General features: G+C 37.2%; 1 protein-coding gene across 2 annotated transcripts in view; it reads right to left on the bottom strand.

Moving 5' to 3' along the window:
* The window catches only part of A1CF (APOBEC1 complementation factor), an 87,514-nt gene that overhangs the window by 11,701 nt on the left and 51,652 nt on the right, over positions 1–24,161 (bottom strand). Inside the window, exons 3-9 of one of the 2 annotated variants that reach the window (XM_012552519.3) lie at positions 21,047–21,181; positions 18,311–18,441; positions 17,347–17,585; positions 9,103–9,267; positions 5,235–5,332; positions 3,674–3,947; positions 935–1,143 (exon numbers count right to left, since the gene is read on the bottom strand). In XM_012552519.3, coding sequence (XP_012407973.1) covers positions 935–1,143; positions 3,674–3,947; positions 5,235–5,332; positions 9,103–9,267; positions 17,347–17,585; positions 18,311–18,441; positions 21,047–21,181 — 1,251 coding nt within the window. The remainder of the gene's footprint in view (positions 1–934; positions 1,144–3,673; positions 3,948–5,234; positions 5,333–9,102; positions 9,268–17,346; positions 17,586–18,310; positions 18,442–21,046; positions 21,182–24,161) is intronic. The other variant, XM_012552556.3, reaches the window with a different exon arrangement.

The raw sequence follows: 24,161 nt of genomic DNA, 5'->3' as shown, positions 1-24,161 counted from the left end.
AATCAACGTGCTGAAATTAGCATCCGAAATACATCCTGTGAGGCTGTGGCTAGAATTAAACAAGGATAAAGTCTTACACTTAAGTTCAAAAAATAAACACACCACCAGTAAAAAATGGGCAAAGCTTGAGTGGCCAGGAGTTTCAAGATGATCTTGGGATTTCAGCAGTTTTGAGACTTACTGTAAGTCAGCTTAATGTTATCTTGGATTGCCGCAAAAAAAGTAGAGCATTGAGAAACAGAGAAATGATTGTTCCATCATAATCTATCTTCATAGGACTTCATCTGAAGGATTGTTTTCAGTGTAAGTTTAAGGAGGGCAATGGAAAAACTCTAATGTTGAGGAAGGTAACCAGCTTGGTAAAAGAGATTGAGGCCATGGCACATGAGGAATCATTGAAGGAAATAGGTTTAGTTTGGCAAGAAGACTCAGGGAGATATGATGTCTTTCTTCAAGTATTTGAAGGGCTCTCATGAGGGGGAAAATCAGTTTTATTCTTTTTGGCCCTAGAGGATAGAATGTGGAGCAATAGGTGGGAGTTTGTGAAGAAGCCAATTTAGATTGCATATTAACAATTATAGCCTTCCAAAAATGGATTAGGCTACCTCACTAGGTGTTGGCTGCCTCTACCTGGAAGGTCTCCAATCAGATGCCAGAAAGCTACTTTCCATTATATTACTAGGGGAGTTTTCAATTTCGTATATTTTCTGGACTAGGTAGCTTCTGGGGTCCCTTCCAACTTTCCAGTTCCACGATTCTATTGAAATTTACATCCATTTGGCTTCCTTTGAACAAACTAAAATAGTTTAGAGGTGGTAGTTTCCATATGACTTTATTCCTTATTTAGTTTGTCTATGAATTTAGTTATTAATTTTATTGTTTAAGCATCTAGAGAAAACAAGACTTGGTGCTTCGTCCATTTCCTACTACCCACCTGAGGAGCGAGTTTAATCCCTTGAGGCTTTAAGGTAACTGGATTCATGGGAGTGAGCTCCATCCCGGGTAAAATGTCGTAGAGTTTGTCTTCTCCCCTCTTCTCTCCTTTGACCTGATAGCCATGCCCCCGGCCCGGGTAGGCCAAATATCCACGACCGCCCAGTCCTCTAACTCCCGCAGCCCCTACAGGGACATTCATGTAAATTTCTAGGAATGTAAGAAGGTATTAAACTGAATCAAACCACCAGAAAATCACCCTGATTCTTACTGTAATGGAAAAGTTAGCCCCCATCACATTGATTACGCCCCTGAAGATGAGTCATGATGTGGGATTCTAATGGAATGAAACTCAATGGAAAGTATAATTCACAAGGGAAAAATGAGTGAGTGACCTTTGAAGGACAAGAGGATCATGGAGATTTGCCTTTAGTATCTATGGTAAATTGGATCTCCAAGCTAGAAGTGACATTTTCAATTCTGGCTGGTAATTTAACTTAGCACTTGGAGAGATTTAGCCAGAGATGCAAGATGGTGGAATGCTTTATTAAAGCATCCCAAAGCCAAATCACTACCCCGCTTATAATATTCTGTCTTGCTTTTGGACTCTCCTTTATCAGCAAAATCAAAGTCACTGCCAGCACATTGGGGTACTGGACTAGAAAGCAAACAGCCATTTCAGTTACATTTCTCACATTTGCTTCTTTTTTGCTAATGTGAGGTTCAACTTTTCATTGAGTTCATGCATGGATTATTTTTGATTTTCACTTTACTATTTTGTGTGTGTGCGCCATATTGCTGATTCGATTTACTATCGATGGCAAAAAGGGATGGGAAAAAACCAATTGTGTCAATTACTCTTTCTTCAATCAGTATCATTAGTTCCTGAATAGTCAGAAAACAGAGATTCTCCCCCCTTGCTTACAGCACAGAACATTCCCACTTTCTTCCTCTTCCCGCATGCATGCATTACAAATGGTTAATTTTAAAACTACGGATTTTTGATTCTTCATTGACATGATTCCCCACAGAAAAGTGTAGAGGGCTGCTTCTGGAGACAAAGGAGGTCGTTAAACAAAGGCTGTATGACCACATCAGTTACACTGGAAAGGAGGTTAGGGGGAGGGTAGTTGGACAGTATTTAGCTCTGAGGTCCCTTTCCATTCTGAGACTGTGGCTCTTTGCGATGTTTGATTCAAGATACAATTAGTATCTTGAATTAGTATCTTAGTAGTCGTCCTCTCTGCTCAAAAGATCCAGGACCTGGAAATCTACAGATGTGTGGTTTTTTCCCTCCGTCTTCATTAGATGTTTTATAACAGGAAATAGAAATTATCTGGCAGCCAGACTGATTGTTTCCTTTTCTGATTGAAATTTAATTCCTCCTTCTCTAATATCAATCAGAAACAAGTTAATTTCCTTACTCACATCCTCACGAGAATATGCAAACTGTATTTCTAAATGGACGGAAGATGAGAGCATCCCACTATATTAGGTGTTATCAGATTAATAACAATATGCTGTTCGGGGACAAAGATGATACTTTAACCCACTATCCACAGAAAGCGTATTCTGAATTGTTTCTCCATTAGTGGTGAGTGGATTATGCTGAGCTATTCATGTTCAAATTCAGTCTCTTTGGGTCATAGGATGTCGAACAGGGAAGGATTTGTAACCATAGCACTTAGCACAATGCCTCACATATATTAGGCACTTAATAAATGTTTATTGGATCGAAGAAGATGGATTCTAGTCCTATCTTCTTATTTTTACAGAGGAAAAAACTAGGGCCAAGAGAGAGGAAGTGGCTGAAGCAGGGTCTCATGGGTAAAAAAAATAGCAAGGTTCCCTTATACTTCATGGCATATATTTATTACTCCATCTCTCCCTTCAGTTATATACAGAAATGCTCTTAATCATAACCTTGATCGTGCCTTTACTCTCAAGTAGAATACCTGTAATTTTCCACTTACATGGCTGGAACCCTGAAATTCCCTTTTCTGTTCATAATCTATTGTCATTTTGCCTTCCCCTCTGCCCTACAACTCCCAAACCCTATTCTTGGCCCTCATTGGGAACTCCAATTCTTTCACCTCTGCTCTTTCCCAGGCCATCACTCCTGAAGCAGCTCTACTCTCTTCCCTTTCCCATCTTGACACCTTAATGAGTCAAGTCAACTCTACAATGTCCTTTTTAATTAGTATTTTGCCCATTTCCCTATCATCCCTGCCAAACCTCAACTTCAGATGATTCCTATCTCCATTGACAAAGGAAGTGCCTTTGTGAGCTTCTATCTCTATTTAGAAACTCATAAAAACTGTCCATTAGCATGGTGATGGGGGTTAGGAGGAAAGAAGAGAATTGTAACCTGCAATCTATCCTGATGAAACCACAGATGCTTGATGCTTTTAATAATAATGACAATTACTGTTGGGATTAGGATCCAGACTGGGATTTGAGCTTTCCACCATGCTGTAACCAAATGACTCGGCTCAGAACAAGTAATTTATCCATATTTAATTGATTTTCTACATCTCTAAATCTCTAGTGAAAATGTAAAAACTTTCCCCAATTGTAATGTGACTAAAGAAAAAATTCCTTGCTTAATAGAGTGTACAATTGTGATTTTCAATGAACAATTTCTACTCTCTGTAGCTATAACATCTCCCTTCTAATGCATCTAAGGCTATTGAAAACAAATCATTTGAAATCTTTGACATTTCTAACTAGCGGCTGTTACCTCTAATAGAAGGGGGCCGGATGATGGTTCTGTTGCTCAGGTGTCCCTTGGCCACTGGAAAGTGGAGGTTTGGAATGGCTGTGTAGGCTTGCGGGGCGTAGAAGACGGGTGCTCCCAGATACGCTGTGGCTGGCTCATAAACATGTCCCAGTGGGTAAGGGTGTTCCCCTTGCAGGACGGCACCCCGGCCTCCTGTACCTCGAGTGTATCTCACGTAGCTGTCTTTATCTACTGGCTTGGCCAACGTCACTTCAATAGGAGACCCATCCAATACCTTTTATAATAAAAAAAGGAAAAACAAAGTGAGGGACAAGAAAGGCTACTCAGTTCAGATAATGTCTGTCCTACCTATTGTTTGCTCTCACTTTCTAGGTTTAACATACTGTTTGTCCCGTGACCTTACATAGTCACTAAGTCAAGAGCAGGGGGAAAATGGTGGGAACAACAATATGGCAGCTTGAGGAGATGGCAAAAAAGATGTGTAACTCCAATAAAAGGCCAAACCTTTGGGGAAATGGGTTGAGTAAGAAAAAAACAAGCCTCCCCCCATACTCTTGCTTCCTCATCTGTAGCCCATTCTATGGGCTGAAAATCAGTTTCTTGAGTTCACATAGCTCTAAACCCATAATTCTGAACCTGTCATCTCAATATTTTGAATAAAATGTTACATCTGAACAAATCCTGTGCCAACCTAGCTTATGGACTTCCAAATGCTCCCATCCTTATTTGGACTCTATACAAATCCCCTCAAGGATCTCTACTTCTTTATCTAGACATGTCAGAATAATAGGTAACATAGTCTCCTGCGTGAGATAGAAACTTCTCTTCCAATGAAACCTTACTTCTTTTCTTCCCTTTTAGTTCATGTCCCCATTTACATGGACATTACACGTGACTCTTAAAGGACATGGGCCAGTCTGACAGTGGTATGCACACCAGCCCCAAAGGCAGTGCAGAATTAGCTTAAAATTTGCCTTTTTCCCTAAGGCGGATTTGGATGGAGAATCAGAAGCTCCCATCCTAGACGTGGGATGAGTGGGGTTTTCGTCCTCTTCAGCCCACTGCCAAAGCAAGGTAGGTGTAACTCCATGATCAACTGATTGTTGACATGGGACCAAAATATAATGAAAATGTTCCCAGAAGCAATATGTAGAAATCATCTTAATTACTTCATGTTTGCCTCTGCAATATAGAAATGATAAGGAGGAGAAAGGGAAAGAGCCAAAAGACTGTTAGTGAAGTACAGTGAAAAATGGGCTACTTTGGAAATCAAAGGCCCTGGTTTCAAATCCTGATCGTTGGCTTACTTCCTGGGTGATGTTGGGTAAGGAATTTAACCCCTACAGATCTCAGCTTCTTCATCCATCAAGAGAGGTTCCTGGACTAGATATCTTTGAAGGTCTCCCCCAATTCTAGTTCTACATATGAAACCTTGACATCATGGGGCCAACTAAGTATCCATATCAAACTCCAAAATTGGATTCTGGTCATTTCGTAGACAGGTGGCTCTTTTCCCTCCCTATGTTTGGGAGCCACTTGTTGGCTCGCATTGTTGCATTACCTTCCCATTTAAAGCCTTCATGGCATTCACTGCATCTTCACGGTTATTGAAGTGCACAAAAGCGTAGTCTCGAATTTTCTTCACTCTCTCCACAGAACCTACAAAGGAATTAGGGGGAAATGAGGCTATTACCAGGCTGATTTCACAAGTAACTTCTTGGGCAACTTGAATAACAGAACAATATTCTCTTTTTATGTTATTTTAGAATGTGCTTTTAAAATTTTTCTTATATTAACAAATACCAAACCAAATGGCATTTTGATACACATTATAGTCCTGTAGGAAAGGATGGCATTCGAAACTGCAAATCCCTACTACATAGACCTTTTATGTGACAATAAATAAAACATGGTAATTTCAAAGCAATCTTGCTTATCTAGGTTTTCTTCTGATGTTCTTTCTGTTTCCTGTTTGGAAAGGAGCAAGGGGAGCATACCCTGCCCTGTTCTTCTCTCCTGCCCATTTGAAATGAAAACAAAAATCTGAAATATTGATAGTGTGTATATATTAAATATGCATAGATGATATTATATGTAGTATTGTTATATAGACTATTAATATGTAATGTACATATACATGTATATGTATTTGTGTTTTTCTAGATATCTGCTTACCTATTTATCTACCTACTAGTGATAATTGAATATTGAAAGGTTGTTCAGGGGTATGTTAGTGATGGGTGGTATAACAATGGAAGGACCTCCAGGTCCAGTTTCTTTATACAATGAAATAATATCATACATAGATATGTATATATTTATCTACTTATTTATTTAGATATTTGTATCTGATGCTTATTTAGATATTTATAGATATCTATAGCTATCTGAATAGATATACAGATATAGATATTTACATATGATGCAGTCATTGTTTGTTTTACTTAGCTATCAATATTTTTGGAAGGTTTTAAATATATAAAATTAATATATGTTTCTAATCATCACATGAATATATCCAGGCAATGCACATATATTTACATACATTATATATATTCTCATGTTTTTCTCATGCTATAACTTGAATTCCTCATATCTTTATAAGAAAACGAGGCATATGCGTTTATAATTCAAGCTCTAGATATGAAGTTGGTTATTTTATTGATAAGCCTTCTTCAGTCTTCCAAAGTTTTTCTCCAGTCATTATTGTTGTTTGGTTGTTCTCATGGTTTCAGTTCAAGTTTTTTTTTCAGATTTTCTATCCCTTTCATCTCTGAGGAAATATTAATATTCCATTATACTCATATACCATATACTAATTTACTGCTACATGAGTCCTTTTCTTCTTTATTTGATCTTTTTTGCATATATATGTATATACATGTGTATCTATATGTATCTATATGTGTATTTATATGTATAAATGCATATAGATACACATATATACATATAGTTGTGTGACTTTGTAGACAGAGTTCCAAATTTCTTTCCCGAATTGCTGGACCAATTTATAGCTCTGTCAACTATTGATTAGTTAATGTGCTTCTCCCACTTACAATCATTTATTGTTGTTGTTTTTTTAATCACTCTGATGAATATGAAGTAGAAAGCCAGAGTTACTTTAATTCATCTTTCTCTAATTGTTAATAATTTGGAGCACCTTTCATATAGTTTTTTGGATTTCTTCCTTTGAAAAACATATGTTTATATATATATATATTAAACTGGAGAATGGCTTTTATTCTTAAAAGTTTGAATCAGTTCCCTATACATTTTGCATATCAGAGATTATTCAGAAATTTATTGCAAAGATTTTCCTGATAGTTATATATTTCTCTTCTAATTTGAATTTTATTGGTTTGTTTGCATGAAAACTTTATAATCAGGAGCCTATTTTATGTTGTATGACCTCCTGCATCCCTTGTTTGGTGTTTCCCCTGCTCTTCTGTTCAGAAGAGTATTTTTCTCCTTGTTCCTCTAATTTGTTTATAGCACGACCTTTTATGTCTAAGTTATAGATTTCTTTGAAGCTCATCTTGATATGTATTATGATATACTTTCTATACTTAGTTTTTGCCAGAAACCTTTTCAATTTTCCAGGCAGTTCTTGTCCGATAGTGAGTCCTTATTCTGATTGTTGAAATCTTTGGCCACATTCTTCCTTTTATAGATAAGGAATTGAAGTCTAAGGAGATTCTTCAATTGCCTAAGATTTCACAGGTAATATGGTAGCAGAGCTGGGATTTCAAATGGGACCATCTCCCTCCAATTCTATCCTTTTTTCAATTGCCCTATGCTGCCTCCTTTTTTGGCTTCTAACTACCTTTTTAGGAAAACTATGGTTGAAAAAAACAAAACACACCTGTGTATTCAGGTGAGCATTAGGTAAGTAAAGAAGAACCAGTTTAAAAAGGGATTAAAATTATTAGTTCCTATAATGATAACAATATTTCCTCTAGGAGGTTTTGGCAATATTTTCAAGGTGTTATTGTTAGAGAGCTATGAGGTTTTAGATGTCTGCCAGGAACTGAGAATTGAAAATAAAGTTGAAAGTTTCCTTAATCTGTCTTTGCTGTTCATTTCCTTTTTTAGACTGTAAGAAAAGTGAAGTCCTAATAGAGTAGAACTTAGCTCCTTGATAGGACCTTGTGGTGCTTTGGGATCTTTTCTTTGGAAGCCATACTTCCCCTTCTATACAGACTTTCATTCCCTTCCATTAACACTTTACTATTTATTCTCTCCCAGAGCATGAAAAAGAATAAGTATCATGGGCATCACTAGGGAATTTAGGAGTCTAGGCAACAAATTAAGGAACACATACACAATATTAGTCCAGAGCAGAAGTATAGAGAAAAGTGAATTGGTGATTTATTTTTATTTTTTTTTAATTTTTTTTTTATCATTCTTGTTCCAACTAATGGGGCCTAGATTCAGCCCTGGCTTACCAGGACAGGTTGGGAGGAAGTGCTGATAAATGACTAGCCTTTCAATATTGTCTTTGGAATGTCCTCTTGTTCTTGTTAATGTTCTTCAAAAGTTCAGTTGTAACCATTAAACATTATAAGTATCGCTCACTCCTGGTGGGTGGTATAATAGTCGGGAATAGAGGAAAAAAATGGCTTGAGCACAAAAGAAAAGCCAAATTCTGAGTCAATAGAATGACCCTGGAGAAGATCCTATTCCTCGTTCCTCTCAGTGGAAAGGTGGTAGACTATGGGGGCACAATGTTGTAACACTGCCAGATGTGGTTGCTCTATTAGTTGCTTTTGCTTTTTGTTTTGTGATTATTATTATTGTTATTATATGGGTTGATTCAGTTCTAAGCAGCCATTCTGATTGGGAGCAGTTTAAATCGTTAGCTTCCCACCCATGGTTCCTCTTTCTTTTTTTCTGGGGCCTTTCCTAACACAACCTAAGTATTACTGCCATATTGCCCTAGTTCTTTTATTTATACTAAGTATCCTTCTTCAATCAGTCCTTATATGGCATGCTCTCCAGCAGTTTCACCATCTTGGTTGCCAATGACATTTTTGAACTGTCATGCCCTGACCTGAACATAATATTCTAGACTGATCTGCCCAGGAGGAAATGCAGGATGTTATCACCTTGCTAGTTCTGCACATTGGGAACTCTTACTGCAGCCACTAATCAGTTATAAGATAGGACTCCACATCTCCCTGTTGACTCATTGAGATTACAGTCCCCCTATCCCATAGATCTTTTTCTGATGAATTCCTCTTTGCCTTAATTCCAAGACCGAGTTTAACTATGTAAAGATTATTTCACCTTTTAATTCGCTCACTAAATATTCAACTATAGAACTATCTAAATAAAGGTAGCCCTAAGCAATGCTTTAAAGACTTGTATCAAGGCCAAATGCATGAACCTCCCACTCTCAAAATGGAAGTCATCTCCCACGAAGTCCCTACCTGGTTTGATACTGTCGAATTCCTTTTCGATGGTTTCTTCAGAGGTAGACAGCATTAGGTTTCTCACATAAAGGATTTTCACAGAAGACATTGTGTCTTCATCAACTTCTACTTCTGGTTCTGCCCAGTCTACTGCAATGGGATGTCCCCACAACTGAATTCTCCCTGGTAAGAAAGAGCAGAAGAATGATTAAGAAAAGTAGTAATTGAGATAGCAGATTGGTCCTTGATAGGACTCTAAATCAGAGTATCCCTTGCTGCCAATTATATCCTTAAATGTGTTATCCCTACCTTTGGAAGGCAATTATTGCTTCCCCTTTTATATATGCAACCTCAAGATTAATACAGTATTTAGAACTTAATCTCCGCTTGTTAATGCTTTTTCATTTACTCATTTATTCATCAATTCTTTCATTTTATATTGTTGCTAATTATAGGGTCAGGAATTTAGGTCTCAAGGAAAAATTAGTAATCGTCCAGTTCAGCTCCTACATTTTACAGATGTAGAAACTGAAGTAAGGTAAAAATGAATTGTCTAAGATGCAGAGGGTTTGGAGGCCAGGAAAAGATGAGTTCAATTTTGGACATGTTAGACTTAAGATGTCCAATCTTAAGCCAATTTGAGATATTTAAGAGGCAGTTGGAGATGTGAGACTAGAGGTGAGCAGAGAAGATAGGGTTGGAATAAAGCACAAAGTCTAATATATCTAATTTTGCTGAAAAAATGAAAATAATATATTATTTATTATTTATATATATAATATATATAAATATATTATTTATTATCCAATAATATATTATATCCCATTAGATTCACTTTGCTGAGTTTGGAGATGCTTATTACCAAATTGATCAATGGGTGCTCAGCCAAAGATATACACAGTTGTCTGCAAAGTCCTAGTTTATGATCTGTGTCCTTGGGACTCTGATCTCCCTTGATAATAGAAAAGATGCTCACAGTATGGGATTATGTAACAGAAGGGAGATGTCTGTGAGGGACTTAGTGTTCTTGGCTAAAATGCAACATATATGAACTTAGCGTTCATGGCTAAACATGGTCTCACATCTCCATTCACATGTTGGATATAGGGCACACTTCTATTGAAAGAAAGAGAGGCAGGTCATTTGAAGAAAAAAAAAGATTAAGAGAGCATTAGTTTCTTTTTCCCAGGCAGGTGAAGTAATCGATAGAATGCTGGAATTAAGATGACCTGGGTTTTAAACCTGCATCTGGCAATGGCTGGCTATGTGGCCCTGGGCAAGACTCAAAACTGCTCTCCAACTCTTGCTTCTTCACCCATAAAATGGAGATGATAACAGTAGCATGGTAGAGTGTGTTACAGGAAAGGAAAACATGGCATTGGGATCTGACCTCAAAGTGAAGAAGACCTTAGTTCTACAGCTGTGGAAACCTGATTACCTTGCCTCACCTCTCTCTCTGCCCTCCCCCAATCATCTTCTTGCCAGCTACCTTGTTAGCTGTTCACAGGTCCTCAAAACCTTCATGACCTCTCCAACTATGGAACCAGTATGAAATCTGCTTTATCCTGGCTTTAGGTAAAAATATTATCAGTGTCTACCTCAGGGGCTCCTTTGATGTTTCCAGTAATTTTCTAAACCAGACTATCCCTTGCTGTCAACCATATCATTAAATGTGTTGTCCCTCCCTTTGGGAGGCAATCATTACTTTCCCTTTTGCATTTGCATCCTCAAGATTACTACAGCATTTGGAACTCTGCTTATTAATTCTTTTTCATTTACTCACCCATTCATCAATTCCTTTATTTATTCAACACTCTGGGAAACTTTCTTAGACAATAAGTTATAGTATCAGTGCTTTTCTGAATCTGTAGAGGAAGTTTCCTTACAAAAAAGTTCCCAATGAACAACAAATCTTCTAAAAAATTGCCCTTACCACGGTGTTGTGAGATTTACATTAGGCAACATATATGAACCGTTTTGTCTTTGTAAGAAGACTAGGTACATTTCAGCTGTTATGATTGTAAAACAGGATGTATTTCACAAGCAAGAAATAACATGTCAAAGTAAATGTAACAGATCTAGATGTAAATTTTGGGATTGCTTAATTAAAACATATGGGAAACTATGATCTCCATTCAAAAACTATTTTTGTTTGTTTTGGAAAATGGCAGAAGCTTTCTGGACATGGAAGGAAGGAAAAATGGACAACTTCTTTCTACAGAGAATCCTCTTTTTTTTCCATGTGTAGTTTATCTAAAACATCTGGAAAACTGGTTACTTGTTTCTCACTGTCATAGTCATAGATGACTGGGCCCCCTAGTTGGAATTCTACATTTTCATGCAGCCCACTGCTGCGTGTTGGGGTTTCACAATCGCCAAAGGAGAAACTGTGAGAGAAATCTTGACAGAACTTTACCGTTTTTGTCCATTTATTGTCTTTCCAATATGAACTTTCCATATTCCTGTTGATTTGTCTTAATTGAGCCTTTTAAAAAATATATCAATCTGACTATAAACTTATTATTCTCTCTGTGATTTCTTTTTGGTTTAATTTTTTTCTCTCATTTAACATTCGTTTGATCATTACTCTGAAAAACCATTTGTCTGAGTGTACAAAGATAATGTTTTGAAAGTGGTCACTGCCTCAGTTGCTAGTCATTTCCTGTCTGTTAAATTAGAAGCAATTTCATTTTTGTGATGCCATTTGAATACTTTCACATCCGGTGCCACCTGATAACTTTTTCCATTAAAGATTTCATAATACATAGGCCTAATTTATTCACATAATCTAGAAACTTTGGGGCCTCTTTCGTTTCTTAATCCTAAACCATATTTTCTATCATATTTTCTTTTAAGCCACCCTTTATGTCCAGCTTGCATTGAATTCAAAAAATATTATGTATTGATCTGATTTGCAGGGAATTATTGAGTTTTCAATAGAATATCTCTACATTTTCATTTTTGACATAGATTCCACAACTATCCTCATGGTGACCTTTTTTTTTTCTTCTTCTTTTCTTTTCTTTCTTTCTTTTTTTTTTTTTTTACAATTGTTATACCATGAGAAGAACATGTAAACTACTAAAAATTTTGTCATTTTCCTTGTTGTTGTTGTATAGTTGTGTCTGACTGTCCATGACCCCATTTAGGATTTTCTTAGCAGTTACTGGAATCATTTGCCATTTCTTTCTCCAGTTCATTTTATAGATGAGGTAACTCAGGCCAGCAGAATTAAGTAACTTGTCCCAGGTAACACAGCTAGTAAGTGTCTAAGATTGGATTCAAACTCAGATTTTCTTGACTCTAGGCCTGGTACTCTATCCATCGAACCACCCATCTTCATTATTTTTCTAAAAAGCAGCATAAAAATTAATTCTTCCATGTTGTTTCTCTATGAATACTTTTGAGTAATCATTCCACTTAGCTGCAAGCTCTATTTGTCTGTTATTTCATTTATCACAAGGATGTAAATATAGATAAGATTGAGTTTCTTCTTTTATTATGGATAATACCTATGTGAGGTATACTGGTATGATTTTACTTTGGCCAAGTTAAACTCTTTTAATAAATGCTTTTTCCTGAGCACCTCTGCTTAGGGGATCACATTTATCCTCATTCTGTCAGGGTCAGATTCATTGCAAATAGAAGTTCAGGACTAGCATAAGTTAGCTTCAAAGTATCCATGATTTGCCAAGATGAGAGTATAACAAAAGGAGAAGAGAAAGCCAAATATACCCCCAGTCATCCAAAGGGGAGCTGGAGGATTTTGTTCTTCTTCCCCTTCTACCTTTCAAGTAAGAAAACAGCCTTGACCTAAGAAAAATGCATCCCGTGCCAACTTTGTACTTTGTAGCCACAGAGTTCCATTTCTAGCTGTATCAGCACCCTGGCCAGGGACAGTGACAAACCTGAGGGGGGGATCTGAGTCAGCATCCTGGCAAACAGTGTTTCTAGACAGCCATCAGTTTTGCCACAGGAACATTATGGAAAAGGGAGGAGGATGAAATGTAGTGGAGGGTTTAAAGGGGTCTTAAAAAGATGTTTGTCTTCAAGTATTGAAGGAGGGAAGAGATTTGACCAACTGTGTTTGGCTCCAGAACAGAAGTAGGAGCAATGGGTAGAAATTAGAGAGTTTAGGCTTGAGGTCAAAGAAAGAAAAATAGTTGACATCAAGAAATATCTAAATATGGAGTGGGATCTCTCAGGGAGTAGTTGGAGATGTTCAGGAAAAGCTTTAAGAATATGTTCTAGAGAAAATTCTTATTCATGGGTGAGGTGGACAAGATGGATCCCATGGCTGCCTCCCACATTGGGATCCTGTGATTGATTCTATTTTAATTGCTGTTGCTATTATGAAGCCTTGAGGTTGCATGCAGAGTGTTTCAGACCCAGGTCAGCCTTTTTGGTTGAGATAACTTGGGACTGCACTTTGCAGGCTCCCAGATTTCCCTGCTCTGGCTATGTCTCTCTCGACCTTAGTGGGATGCTCATTTGTAATGAAGTCATGTGCTAATTTGTCCCCATCTTGTGTGGCATATGGAGAGTGGTCAGGGCAGCAGGACCTCATGTGTTTTGCCTCTCCTGGATGGCCACATGTGCCGTGGCTGTTTTTGGTCCTTCTCCACTCGTCTCCTGTAGCTTCTCAGCTCATGTCTGTGATTCCAAAGACTTCGTGAGGCAGCCTTAGTCATCCTCATCTGAGAATGTCTGATCATTGCAGGGATGGCGTGAGAACTCAAGCAAAGTGCTCTGACCCTGTTGCTGGGGTGAGGGGTGCAGAAGCCTGTATCTTCTCTCTGTTTCTTAACTAGGCAGAGAACAGAATTTCTAGTGTTATGACTATTCCCAAGTTTCAGTGAAAATGAAACTCTGAGAGCATAATGGCCTCCATTTTATTGTTTTTTAAGACTTACAAAGTGCTATAATTTTATATTTCTTACAACAACTTTGTAATGTGGGTGTTACTGATATTCTATTTTATAGGTAATGAAACTGAGACTAGAAAAACTGTGACTTGCCCAGGGTCACACAGGTAGTAAATATCTGGGCAGAATTCAAATTCAGATCCTCCTGATTCCAAGTCCAGTGCTCTATCTACCATATTATACTTGAAGCCTCAGTTGTGGTTAGTTACTTCTGATTAGTTTAATCTGTTCTCCATGAAACCTTACAGGAAGAATTCATTTCATCCTCCTTTCCTGAACTCAGTGATGGAGTGGACTTTGACTTCTTGCAACTTGGTCTGACTGAGACTGCAGCTTGCCTAAATCCTTCACAGAAATTACTTCTGAGTGAACTTGGAAACAGGGAGAGCTGAGTTCAAATACCATTGTCTGATATTTCTTGGCTATATGATCCTGGGAGAGATCCTTTAGCTCTCTGAGCCCAAGCTTCCTCCTCTGAGAACAGACGCCTGTTGGGTAATGTTATTGTGGGGCAATGCCTGGTAGTCTCTGCTTCAAAGGGTCATTGTGAGATTCAAATTGAAAAGTCTTGTCAATCTTAAAGTACTTTTTGAGGTCAGCTCTGGTCACGGTCATTATTATCTATATTGTTCTTCATTTTGTTTTTGAGGTGAGACTCTTCAGGAGCTTCAGGGGAGGCTTTTTAACATGGAAGCCACACTCTGGTTTTGTTTTTGACAAGTGAAAGGTGGGAAGAACCGCAATGGGCTTAATGATTTCCTTGAAAAATATTGTGTATATATATCAGTTGTTCTTGATTTTTTGAATGGAACTAAAATTCAAGCTCTGACTCTTTCTCTTATTATACGTGTGACTGAGCCAAGTACTTTCAGTTCTAGTTACTTCAAGTATAATAAGAGGAAATTGCCCTAGATAATTTTAAATGTTCATTCCTACTTTATGTTGCCATTCCTATTGCCCAAGGATGGCATACTTTAAATAGAGATGCTTTCCATGAAGATATTAAATCCCCTGACATTTTAACTATCTTTGGTTCTATTTTATATTATTTTAGTACATAAGCAAACAATGAATAGCAAACAGATTCAAAAGTCATGGTAATTAATAAATGTCATAATTTAGGCAGTTAATTCATTGATTACAAAACTTATATCCTCCTATTCCTGGGTCTCTTTGGTGTATTATTTTATTCTTTTTAGTTATGCAGAGGATTTGGAGTTTCAGCCACTTCTTGTAATATAATAGCACTATCATTATTAATGCTGGTCTAGCTTTCCATATCTCCTTTGAGTCATTTTGTCATTTGGGATGTTTTGTGATCTTGTAGAGAGCCCTCATGCCCCAATCTCCAGAGATTCTCTGTCTCCTTTAATTGTTGTTCTAGTAGAGTTTGTGATCAGATATGAATTGTTTATTTTGTTTCCTGCAACATATTGCAACACCTCAACATTTAGATGTTTGCTTTTAGTTGCTGAGAAAGAGAATTTGGAGTTTTTGATGTACTTTTGTTTTCTAAATGTTTCCTTCCTTTCTTCTTTTCCTTCCTCCTTCCCTTTCTCTTTTCCTCCTTCCCTTTCTCTTTTCCTCCTTCCCTTTCTCTTTTCCTCCATCCCTTTCCCTTTCCTTCCTTCCCTTTTCCTTTCCCTTTCCCTCTTTCCCTTTCCCTTCCTTCCTTCCTTCCTCCCTCCCTCCCTCTCTTCCTTCCTTCCTCCCTTCCTCCCTTCCTCCCTTCCTCTCTTCCCTGTCTTCCCCCCTCTTCCTCTATCCCTCCTGTCTCTTTCTTTTTCTCTTTCCTTTAATTGAGACAAATGGAATTCAAGTTTTCTACCGTGAATACTGGATAGTTTTTGATAAAATCTTTTCACATATCTTTGGTAGCCACCTCTAGAGTTAATTCTACCAAAGTGGTACACTTAAAAATAATGGGTAATGGTTGATAAGAACCCAATCATTAGGACTAAGTTATGTAATCTTGAATACCTCAGTTTCCTTATCTGTAAAATAGGTATAATAATAATATCTATCTAATTCTCATGGTTTTGTGAAGATCAAATGAGATGATGATTGTAGAGCACCTTCAAGGACTATATAAGTGCTCGCTACTAAGAAGTCATGCACCAAATTTTGTGTGTAGCTTCCAAACTATTTTTACACTTTAGTCAAATATTTGGGAAGCTGTGCTTGTTTATGAACGTTATTACAGATTACAGCTACATTCAATGGCTGTTTTGGTCTGGTTATTCTTTCTACTGGTCAGATGGGTGCCAATAAACTCCCAAAAGGCTTTCTTGAGATATGAGTTTAAGTATTTCCATCTCCTCTTCAAAATACCTTCAGACAGCAGGATTCTTTTTTGTCAAGGTGGAATTGGGGGAGTTAATGTTGTGTTTCAATGCTTTCAGCTTCTGTGCTTTTCCCTCTTTTGATTTAAGTGTGTTCACACTATACTCTTATTTCAACTACCACAGGCCTAGGAAGGAAATAATATTTTATGATTGCTCTTAGAGGTCTGTAATTCATCGTTGTGTGATTTAGAGCCGAAAGTACCATTGACAAAAAGCAGTTTGAAGCCCTTGTCTCTAATTTGTAAGATCTGTAAAGGTTTAAGAATATCATCATCATCATCATCATCATCATCATCATCATCATCATCCCATACTCAGATGAGCAGCAGTATAACTTGATTTGAAATGAGGAATGTCCTGATTATTGTTAGCAGGAATTTCAAAATGATCCATTTCCAAGAAAGGACTGAGAAACTTAAAGTCTTTGTTGGGCAACATTTAGTTACATACATGTGTACATATGTATACACACATGTATACATATACATACATGCATGTATGGCTATACTTATAGAATACCCATATGTATACATAAATTCATGCATACATATACACAGAAACACATATGTGTGTGTCTATTTGGAAATTGTTACCAGATCAATTTAATATGTTTCTGTTTCTAAGTATAACTTATGATAGAAAAGCTAGATGATGCATCCATTTTAAGATCCTGGGACCTGAAGCTAGAAGAGAGTCCAGGGATCACAGAGATCAATTCTACCTTTTTCTTGGGTAGGAGGAGAGGAAGACCTTGCCTAAAGTATCACAAGCAGATCAAGGACCTTAAGCCAATGTCTTCTGATTCCATATTTTTTTCTTACACACCCCATTTATTGGGTGTTTAAGGCACAAGAAGGCCGAAAGGAGAGAATATTGGATTTTGAATGGGAAAGGAACAAAACCTGATTTCTCACATTCTCAGTGACAGCTGTAGAGAAGGGAACAGTTAATTCTTTCCCTTGGTGGGGGGAGGGCTGGGGAAAGCTGCAAACCTGGGAGTAGTTTTCTCCTGCCCATGGCTGCAGCTCGGTGACTTTCGTACTCCACAAAAGCAAAGCCCCGGTTCTTGGTTTTGTCTGCAGCACTGGGGTAGACGATGACATCCACCACTCCTTCTGTGACCTTTTTCATCTCTGACAAGATCTCTTCCCTCTTTTTGGTCTTGGGGATTCCCCCCACAAATAATCGACAGTTGTCTACACTGGGACAAACCCCAAGGAGACGTCCGTTCCTGCAAGAAAACGGTTGTTGGTGAGAAGCTCGACTCTTCCAAGTTTTAAACACCCTCCAGAACCTTTGCCAGATCCCTACTCATCTATACCCCGGTGAAGGAGGGAGGCTCCTTGGAGACACTGACATTGAAACCTCTTCATATTTTGGGTGAGATTGGATGATGATTTATTGAATGATGTGGTGAACACAGGCTTAGACTCTGGGATTCTGGTCCCTCATATAGAGTTTATTTCATTACCATCACTGTTTCCATATGAAAGGCAGACAGTCCCAGGCAATTCTAGTTTCAAAAGCTAAGAGGAATTAGACCTGGAATTTCATTGAAATAGGTAACTCCCAAGAGAGGTAACTCTCTCTACCAGAGCAGGTCAGCACCTCCTCAGCAATGCATGATCTTAGTGAGTTTCTCGAGGCAGTAAGATGATAAATGACTTGCTAATCACTCAGGAAAGGACTTGAATCCAGATTTTTCTGACTTTAAGCCCAGCTCTATTTGCCCATTGCCTAGCAATAGAATAATATAAAGGTCAAACCTCCCCAGTGTGATCTTAGGTTGCTTTAAGAGATACACATTTTTCAGGAATAAGGGAGTGATTTGTGTACATTTCTGGAAGCTACATTTTTGAAAGACCAATGTTGGGCTGAAGAATGTCCAAAAGAAGGTAAATCGATGGAAACCCCTGAGGATGTGGTTATGATGATGTGCATCAAGAGCAGTCTTACCTAATCTCATAGTTATTCAGTTGCTTGATGGCATTTTTGGCCTCCTGCTTGTTGGAGAATGTGACAAAAGCGTAGCCTCGGTTATTTCCATTAAAGTCCATCATCATCCGCATTTCGTAGATTTTACCAAACTATAAAAATACAAAACAGACAGAAGCCTTAATCTTTCAATAGTGGAATGGGATCCCGTGGGATCCCCCAAATTTTCCATTTTCAACTTGGCATCCCTGTTCCAGGGGGATTAGTTCTGGGTTCAGTTCTGCTTTCTCCCTGGTTCCTCATTCCTTCTATACCTGGGCTGAAGCATTTTTTATCAGGAGATGGTGGGAATGGGGGTGAAGGTGGGGTGGAGGGAGGACCCAGATACATTTTCAGAATGCTGTATGGATCCAAAAAAGTATTCATCAGCAACAAAAGTCCTGCTTCCAGGAAATGACTGAGTCCTTCCCCTTAAAGACAGAATTTGAATCTCTGGAGACATTGACTCACTTTTTCCTTTTTTTTTTTTTTTCAGAAAAAAAGCACTGGATTTCAGAGTTAGAACTTCTAGACTCAGATCCTTGCAATGTCACTAATGACCTGTATGACTGGTAAGTCACAGCACTGCTTGGGACTTCAATTTCCTCAGCGGGAAAATAGTTTGGATTAGACTACCTCAAAGGTTCCTCCCAGGTCTAAATCTTGTGATCCTATAATTTTCTCCTCTGTGAAAGGTAATAATGAATAGAAAGTATTAACTAACCATAAACTTAGAGAAAGAGACACCAATTTTGAGCATACCAACCAGAAATGGAACTGGGGTAGTGCTATCAGGACTTAACCAGAGATTGCCAAATTTTGAAATTGTTAATGATCCTTACAGACATTTGAGGTCCTACAAAGTGAGCATCTCCCTATCTCAACTTCAGCTCTCTATAGCAGCCCTCCTATGTTGATATTTCTTTGTGTCTGCCTCTTCTAAGTCTCTTGATCCCAGCACCCTCACAACAGTCAGTCTGTGGCACTTGCCCCACGCACAAGCATTCTTAGTTATAGTTGTGGTGACTTCTTTCTCTGACCTATTTCTATCCTCATTTCCATATAAAGTGAAGTTGCTACTTGATGAAGACAGCTGTCAGAGAAACAGCTGGGAATAAGACACTGTCATCTTTTTTTTAAAGCAATGTTATATGAATGTAACTTTAAACAACAAACTAAATTAAACTTACATTCCAACCAATTTGCATGAATACCTAAATGTATATAAATATATATGTATATTTCCTTTTACATAAATTCAAATGATCCATATACTGATTCAAGTTTGCTTTCTTCATATTATTTTGTATGTTTCCCATGTCTTTAGGTACTAGTCATAGTCATAGTCGTCGTCGTTGTCGTAGTAGTAGTTGAATATATTGAAAAACTAGATTGTTTAGCCATTCCACAAATAATAATTGTCTCATTTCTTAAGTTCAAAATAAATAAACCTCCCAAAATTCATTTCCCCCAGTTACAAATAATATTAATAAACATATTAGAATTGAAGGCTCTTTTGGATAATTTGGACAATTTTTAAGGGTATGTTTTCTCTGAATAAGATTATTAGATCAAAAGGTAACCATTTGGAGGCTTAAGCAGATTATTCTCCAGAACAATTCCACCAATTTGAAATTTTACCAGAAATTATAAATATAATAAATAAATAAAGTATAAATATATACTTTGAATGTACAAATTCATGGAATATTAGAAATAGAAAGAGTCATAGAGATCATTAGGTAAAAATCCAAAATTTGCTAATCACAAAACTAAATCTTAGAGAAATTAAATGGTTTTTCCAGATCACATGGGTAAGAACTTAGAGCCCAGGGTTCCCAGACTGCAACCCAGTGATCTTTCTATTCCACTCTACTGTGTTTTTCCTCAGCCCTGCCTACATTGGATTTAGCTATTGTAGGAGGAGGGGACAGAGGGAATCAATTTGATTGGTATGAGCTGATATTTGAAATGCTTTGAACCTGCATTTTTTATTAGGGAGCTTGAAGAGTTTTATAAATCTTTATAATTTATTATTTTGTTAATTGCCTTTTATACCTTTGAACTAGTCATTTTGTGTTTTCCTGAAATAAGATTGATTCTTTGCATAATTTAATGTCAAATTTGCTCTTATGATTGCCACAGATATTTCCCCAAACCTTTGATTTGTCTTTATGTTCCATATAATTTGTTCTTTCTGTTGTCCTATTTGTTTAATAAAAATTTCTTTTCAAAGCATTCATTCAATCAAAAACCATTTGTTTATTTTTCTGGTTTTGTTCATTTTATTCTCTTTTAAAATTAAAATTAATTTATTGGATGTATGTAATAAAACACGCATTTCTATAATATGGTACATTAAAAAAGGAAAATTTACAAATTTTTAATTTTTTGTGTGTGCTGGCCTTGTTTGCTAACCTATAGAAATACAAAGAAAGGAAAGAAATCTCTAATCCTAAGGAGCTTACCTTCCAATGGAGAAAGACCAAACTAGGAAGTTTGTATTTTATTCTAGAACTAATAGAAAACCACAGGAGTTTCCTTAGTAGGACAGTGACACAGTCACATCTATGAATCAGGAAGATCACTCTGCTTGCTGTATAGAGGGTGATTGGAAAAGCAATAGACTTAGAATGGGCCAGAGAAGGGCTTTGAGGAAACTGGTTGGCTCAGAAGTTAGATGAGCTTGGGTAGATTATAAGAGGGACCACTACTCACTTTTTCACAAAGTGGAATGAGTTCATCCTCAAAAAGGTCTCGGGGGAGTTTTCCAATAAAAATTTCACAGCCTCGTTCGGGGGGTGCAGCATCCCAGCCAGGGGGAGGTCCGCCATATTTTCTTTGTCCATTTTCCTGCAAGGGGAGGGAGGAAGAGAAAAGAAAGATACTATAAGACACTTCATGTCCCATAGGAGTTTTGCCGATAAAATGAGATGATAAAACCATTTGCTATACTATTTTAAACTTTAAAATTCCATATAAATGATATAGTAATAATAGTAATACTTATTCTTTGAGCTTTGGTTTCTAGATATGTGAAGGCATTTTAATGGAGACTTCAGCATGTTTGATATTTAGGATTTTAGGATTACAAGAAAATAGATTTAGAGTTAGCTGGGATATGGGCACCATCACTTCATTTTTTAGATATGGAAACAAAGTCCTAGAGATGTTAAGTGACTTCTTTAATGTCTCTCAGGGAGTAAATGGCAGAAGTCAGATTTGAATTTAAATCTTCCAGTTCTATATTTGGTGTTCTTTCCAATGTATCTTGCTATTTTTTTGCTATTGCAACTTTTAAAATTATATTTTATTTTATTTTTCACAAAGTTCCACTTTTTCTTTCTGCCGCTACCTTTACTGCCCACTGAGAAATAAAAACAAGAAGGATAAGAAGAAAAAAAATTGCCCCAATTATAAACATGTACTGTCAAGGAAAACAAATTCCTATACTGGCCCTATTTCCCTTGCTCCCTCTCCATATATCTGAGTCTGCCCTCAGAGTGCTAGGCAATGTGCTTCATGTTGAGTCCTCTGGAATTGTGACGGGTCATTGTGTTGACTGGAATTACTATTGTTTTTGTGTAAATTATTCTCCTGGTTCTGATCACTTCTATGTCAGTCTATAAAAGTCTTCCCAGGATTCTCTGAAACCATCACCTTCAATCTTTCTTATGATAAAATGGTATTCCATCACATCTATATATTTCTTAAAGCCATTCTCCCTTTGATAGGTGGGCATTAAGTTTCCCATTCTTTGCCACCGCAGAAAGAGCTATTATGTAATATTTATTCAGTTAATCAACAAACATTTAAAAAGTATCTGCATTAGGTGTTCAGCCAAATGTAAAGTTTTATTGCAGTAAAGTTCCTGCCCTCATATGATTTATAGGCTAATACAGGGGAAAAAACATCTCCCCTTTCAATTTTTCTATATTAGAAATAAGTAGGGATATAACTAGAGGGGAGTAACTGGACACTATCCCAAGACAGAAATTGACTGATACTTTAAAGGCTTCTTCCTGCAACTTCAGTTCTGAAGTATAGAAACAAATACATTTAGAGAGGCAGCAAATACATTTAAAGATGGCATTCACAGGAAAAGTAGAAAGATGAAGCTCTTTCGATGCCCAATTTCCTCATAGCAACTTCCCTAACAACAATCTTGCTTCCATGTCCCAGATTCCCCCAGAGTTGAACCATGGACTCACAATATGTGTAGTCCATTGCAACTGTAGTGAGTGAGAGAGATTGAGTTTTTAATGCAAACCCTGCCACTTAATGCCTGAGTAATTTTGACCAAGCCATTTCTGTGCTGTGGACCTCAATTTTCTCAATTATAAAATGTGGAGGTTGGACTAAATATACTCTAGACCCTTCTGGATTCTTTAAAACAAAAGTAGGGTGCTGAATGGTTAAATTTTCCTTTTGAAAATCACAGTTGACTCCCATTATTAGTTATTTTTTAAGTTTTTCATCTGTGATTTCATCAGTGGGGTAATCTTCCAGCACGAGAACTTCCTCCAGGGAGATCTCAGTCCATCTCTGACTGATCTCAATCCATTTCTTAAAACTACTAGCCTCCTAGGACATTTAAAATAGCATCTATAGATTATAAATTTGGACCTAGAAAAGATCTCTGAGGTCATCTAAATGACACTGAAAGTTTCTAAAGTCTTTAGAGAAAAAATGGACTTTTCCAGTGTTATGTGAGTAGTGGATGTCAAAAACAGCATTTGAATTTGAGCTTGTCTTTGGGGATCTTTAAGTTAAGACTATTTAACCATTGGCCAGGGGTCTTACAGGGGTCATTCCTTTCAGACCTGGGTTGGACCATAGTGCTCCTCCCCAACCCTCAGACTCTGGGCTTTTTGAAAGCCAGTCTTCCTGAATCTAAGGTTAATATCCTACCATTCTGCCATGATGACTGTATGAAACTTACAAACCAAGGTCCTCTAGCTCCTAAATCATTCTAGGACTTGTTTTCATTCTATTGACTTGCCCAGTTTTCTTATTCAGATTGATGCTTTATGAAATAGTGGGTTAATGTGGTTTGAATGATGCTAATGGTGAGAACTAATTATGATTTTAAAATATCCTATGATGTAATTATTTCAAATATAGTGGGAAACGGAGATGGAAGTGTTTCTCATGTTTTAATTTTAACTTTTGACTTCGATGAAGCTGGATTTATTTCTGCTACATCAAATATTTAAGTTTGCTTGCAGAATTCTAGGCTTTCATTCGTTCTTTATATTTGGGCCTAATTACAAATCTCCCTTTTGGTATTAGGAGAAGTGATTTATTTTATGATAACAGAACACTCCTGGTGTTTAAAAACCTAGACTTGTATGATAATTAATCACAAATGATGTTTCCAGAGTGCTTTAAAATTCACATTAGGGTGATCTCATGTGAGTTCCACAACCTTGCGAGGCAGGTTATAGATGCTGATACCCCATTTTACAGAAGAAGAAACTGAAATTCCGAAAATGAAGTCATTTGTTCAGGATCATAATTAGTAAATAGAAGAAGCAATATTTGAATCCAGACCTTCCTGACTGCAAGCCCAATGCCTCATCCACTATGTTATTCCTCTAGCCCCAAACATCTTCTCTTTAAAGGATTTTCACATCTATTTGACATTTCTAGATACAGTCCACATGTATCCCTAATATTTACATGAAGAAGCAGAGATAGAGTTAGCATGTTTATGTTACGAAAGATCTGTCTACTTTATGAAACAGCACATATTTCTTAAAGTTATCAGCCTCTTAGGACATTTTAAATTGGATCTATGTAAATCATGACTTAGAAAAGATCTCAGGGGTTC

This window comes from Sarcophilus harrisii, chromosome 2, assembly GCF_902635505.1.
Source record: "Sarcophilus harrisii chromosome 2, mSarHar1.11, whole genome shotgun sequence".
In the NCBI taxonomy this organism is placed as follows: Eukaryota; Metazoa; Chordata; class Mammalia; order Dasyuromorphia; family Dasyuridae; genus Sarcophilus; species Sarcophilus harrisii.
The sequence above is the reverse complement of the archived record's forward strand: the minus strand, read 5'-3'. Positions and strand labels throughout refer to the sequence as shown.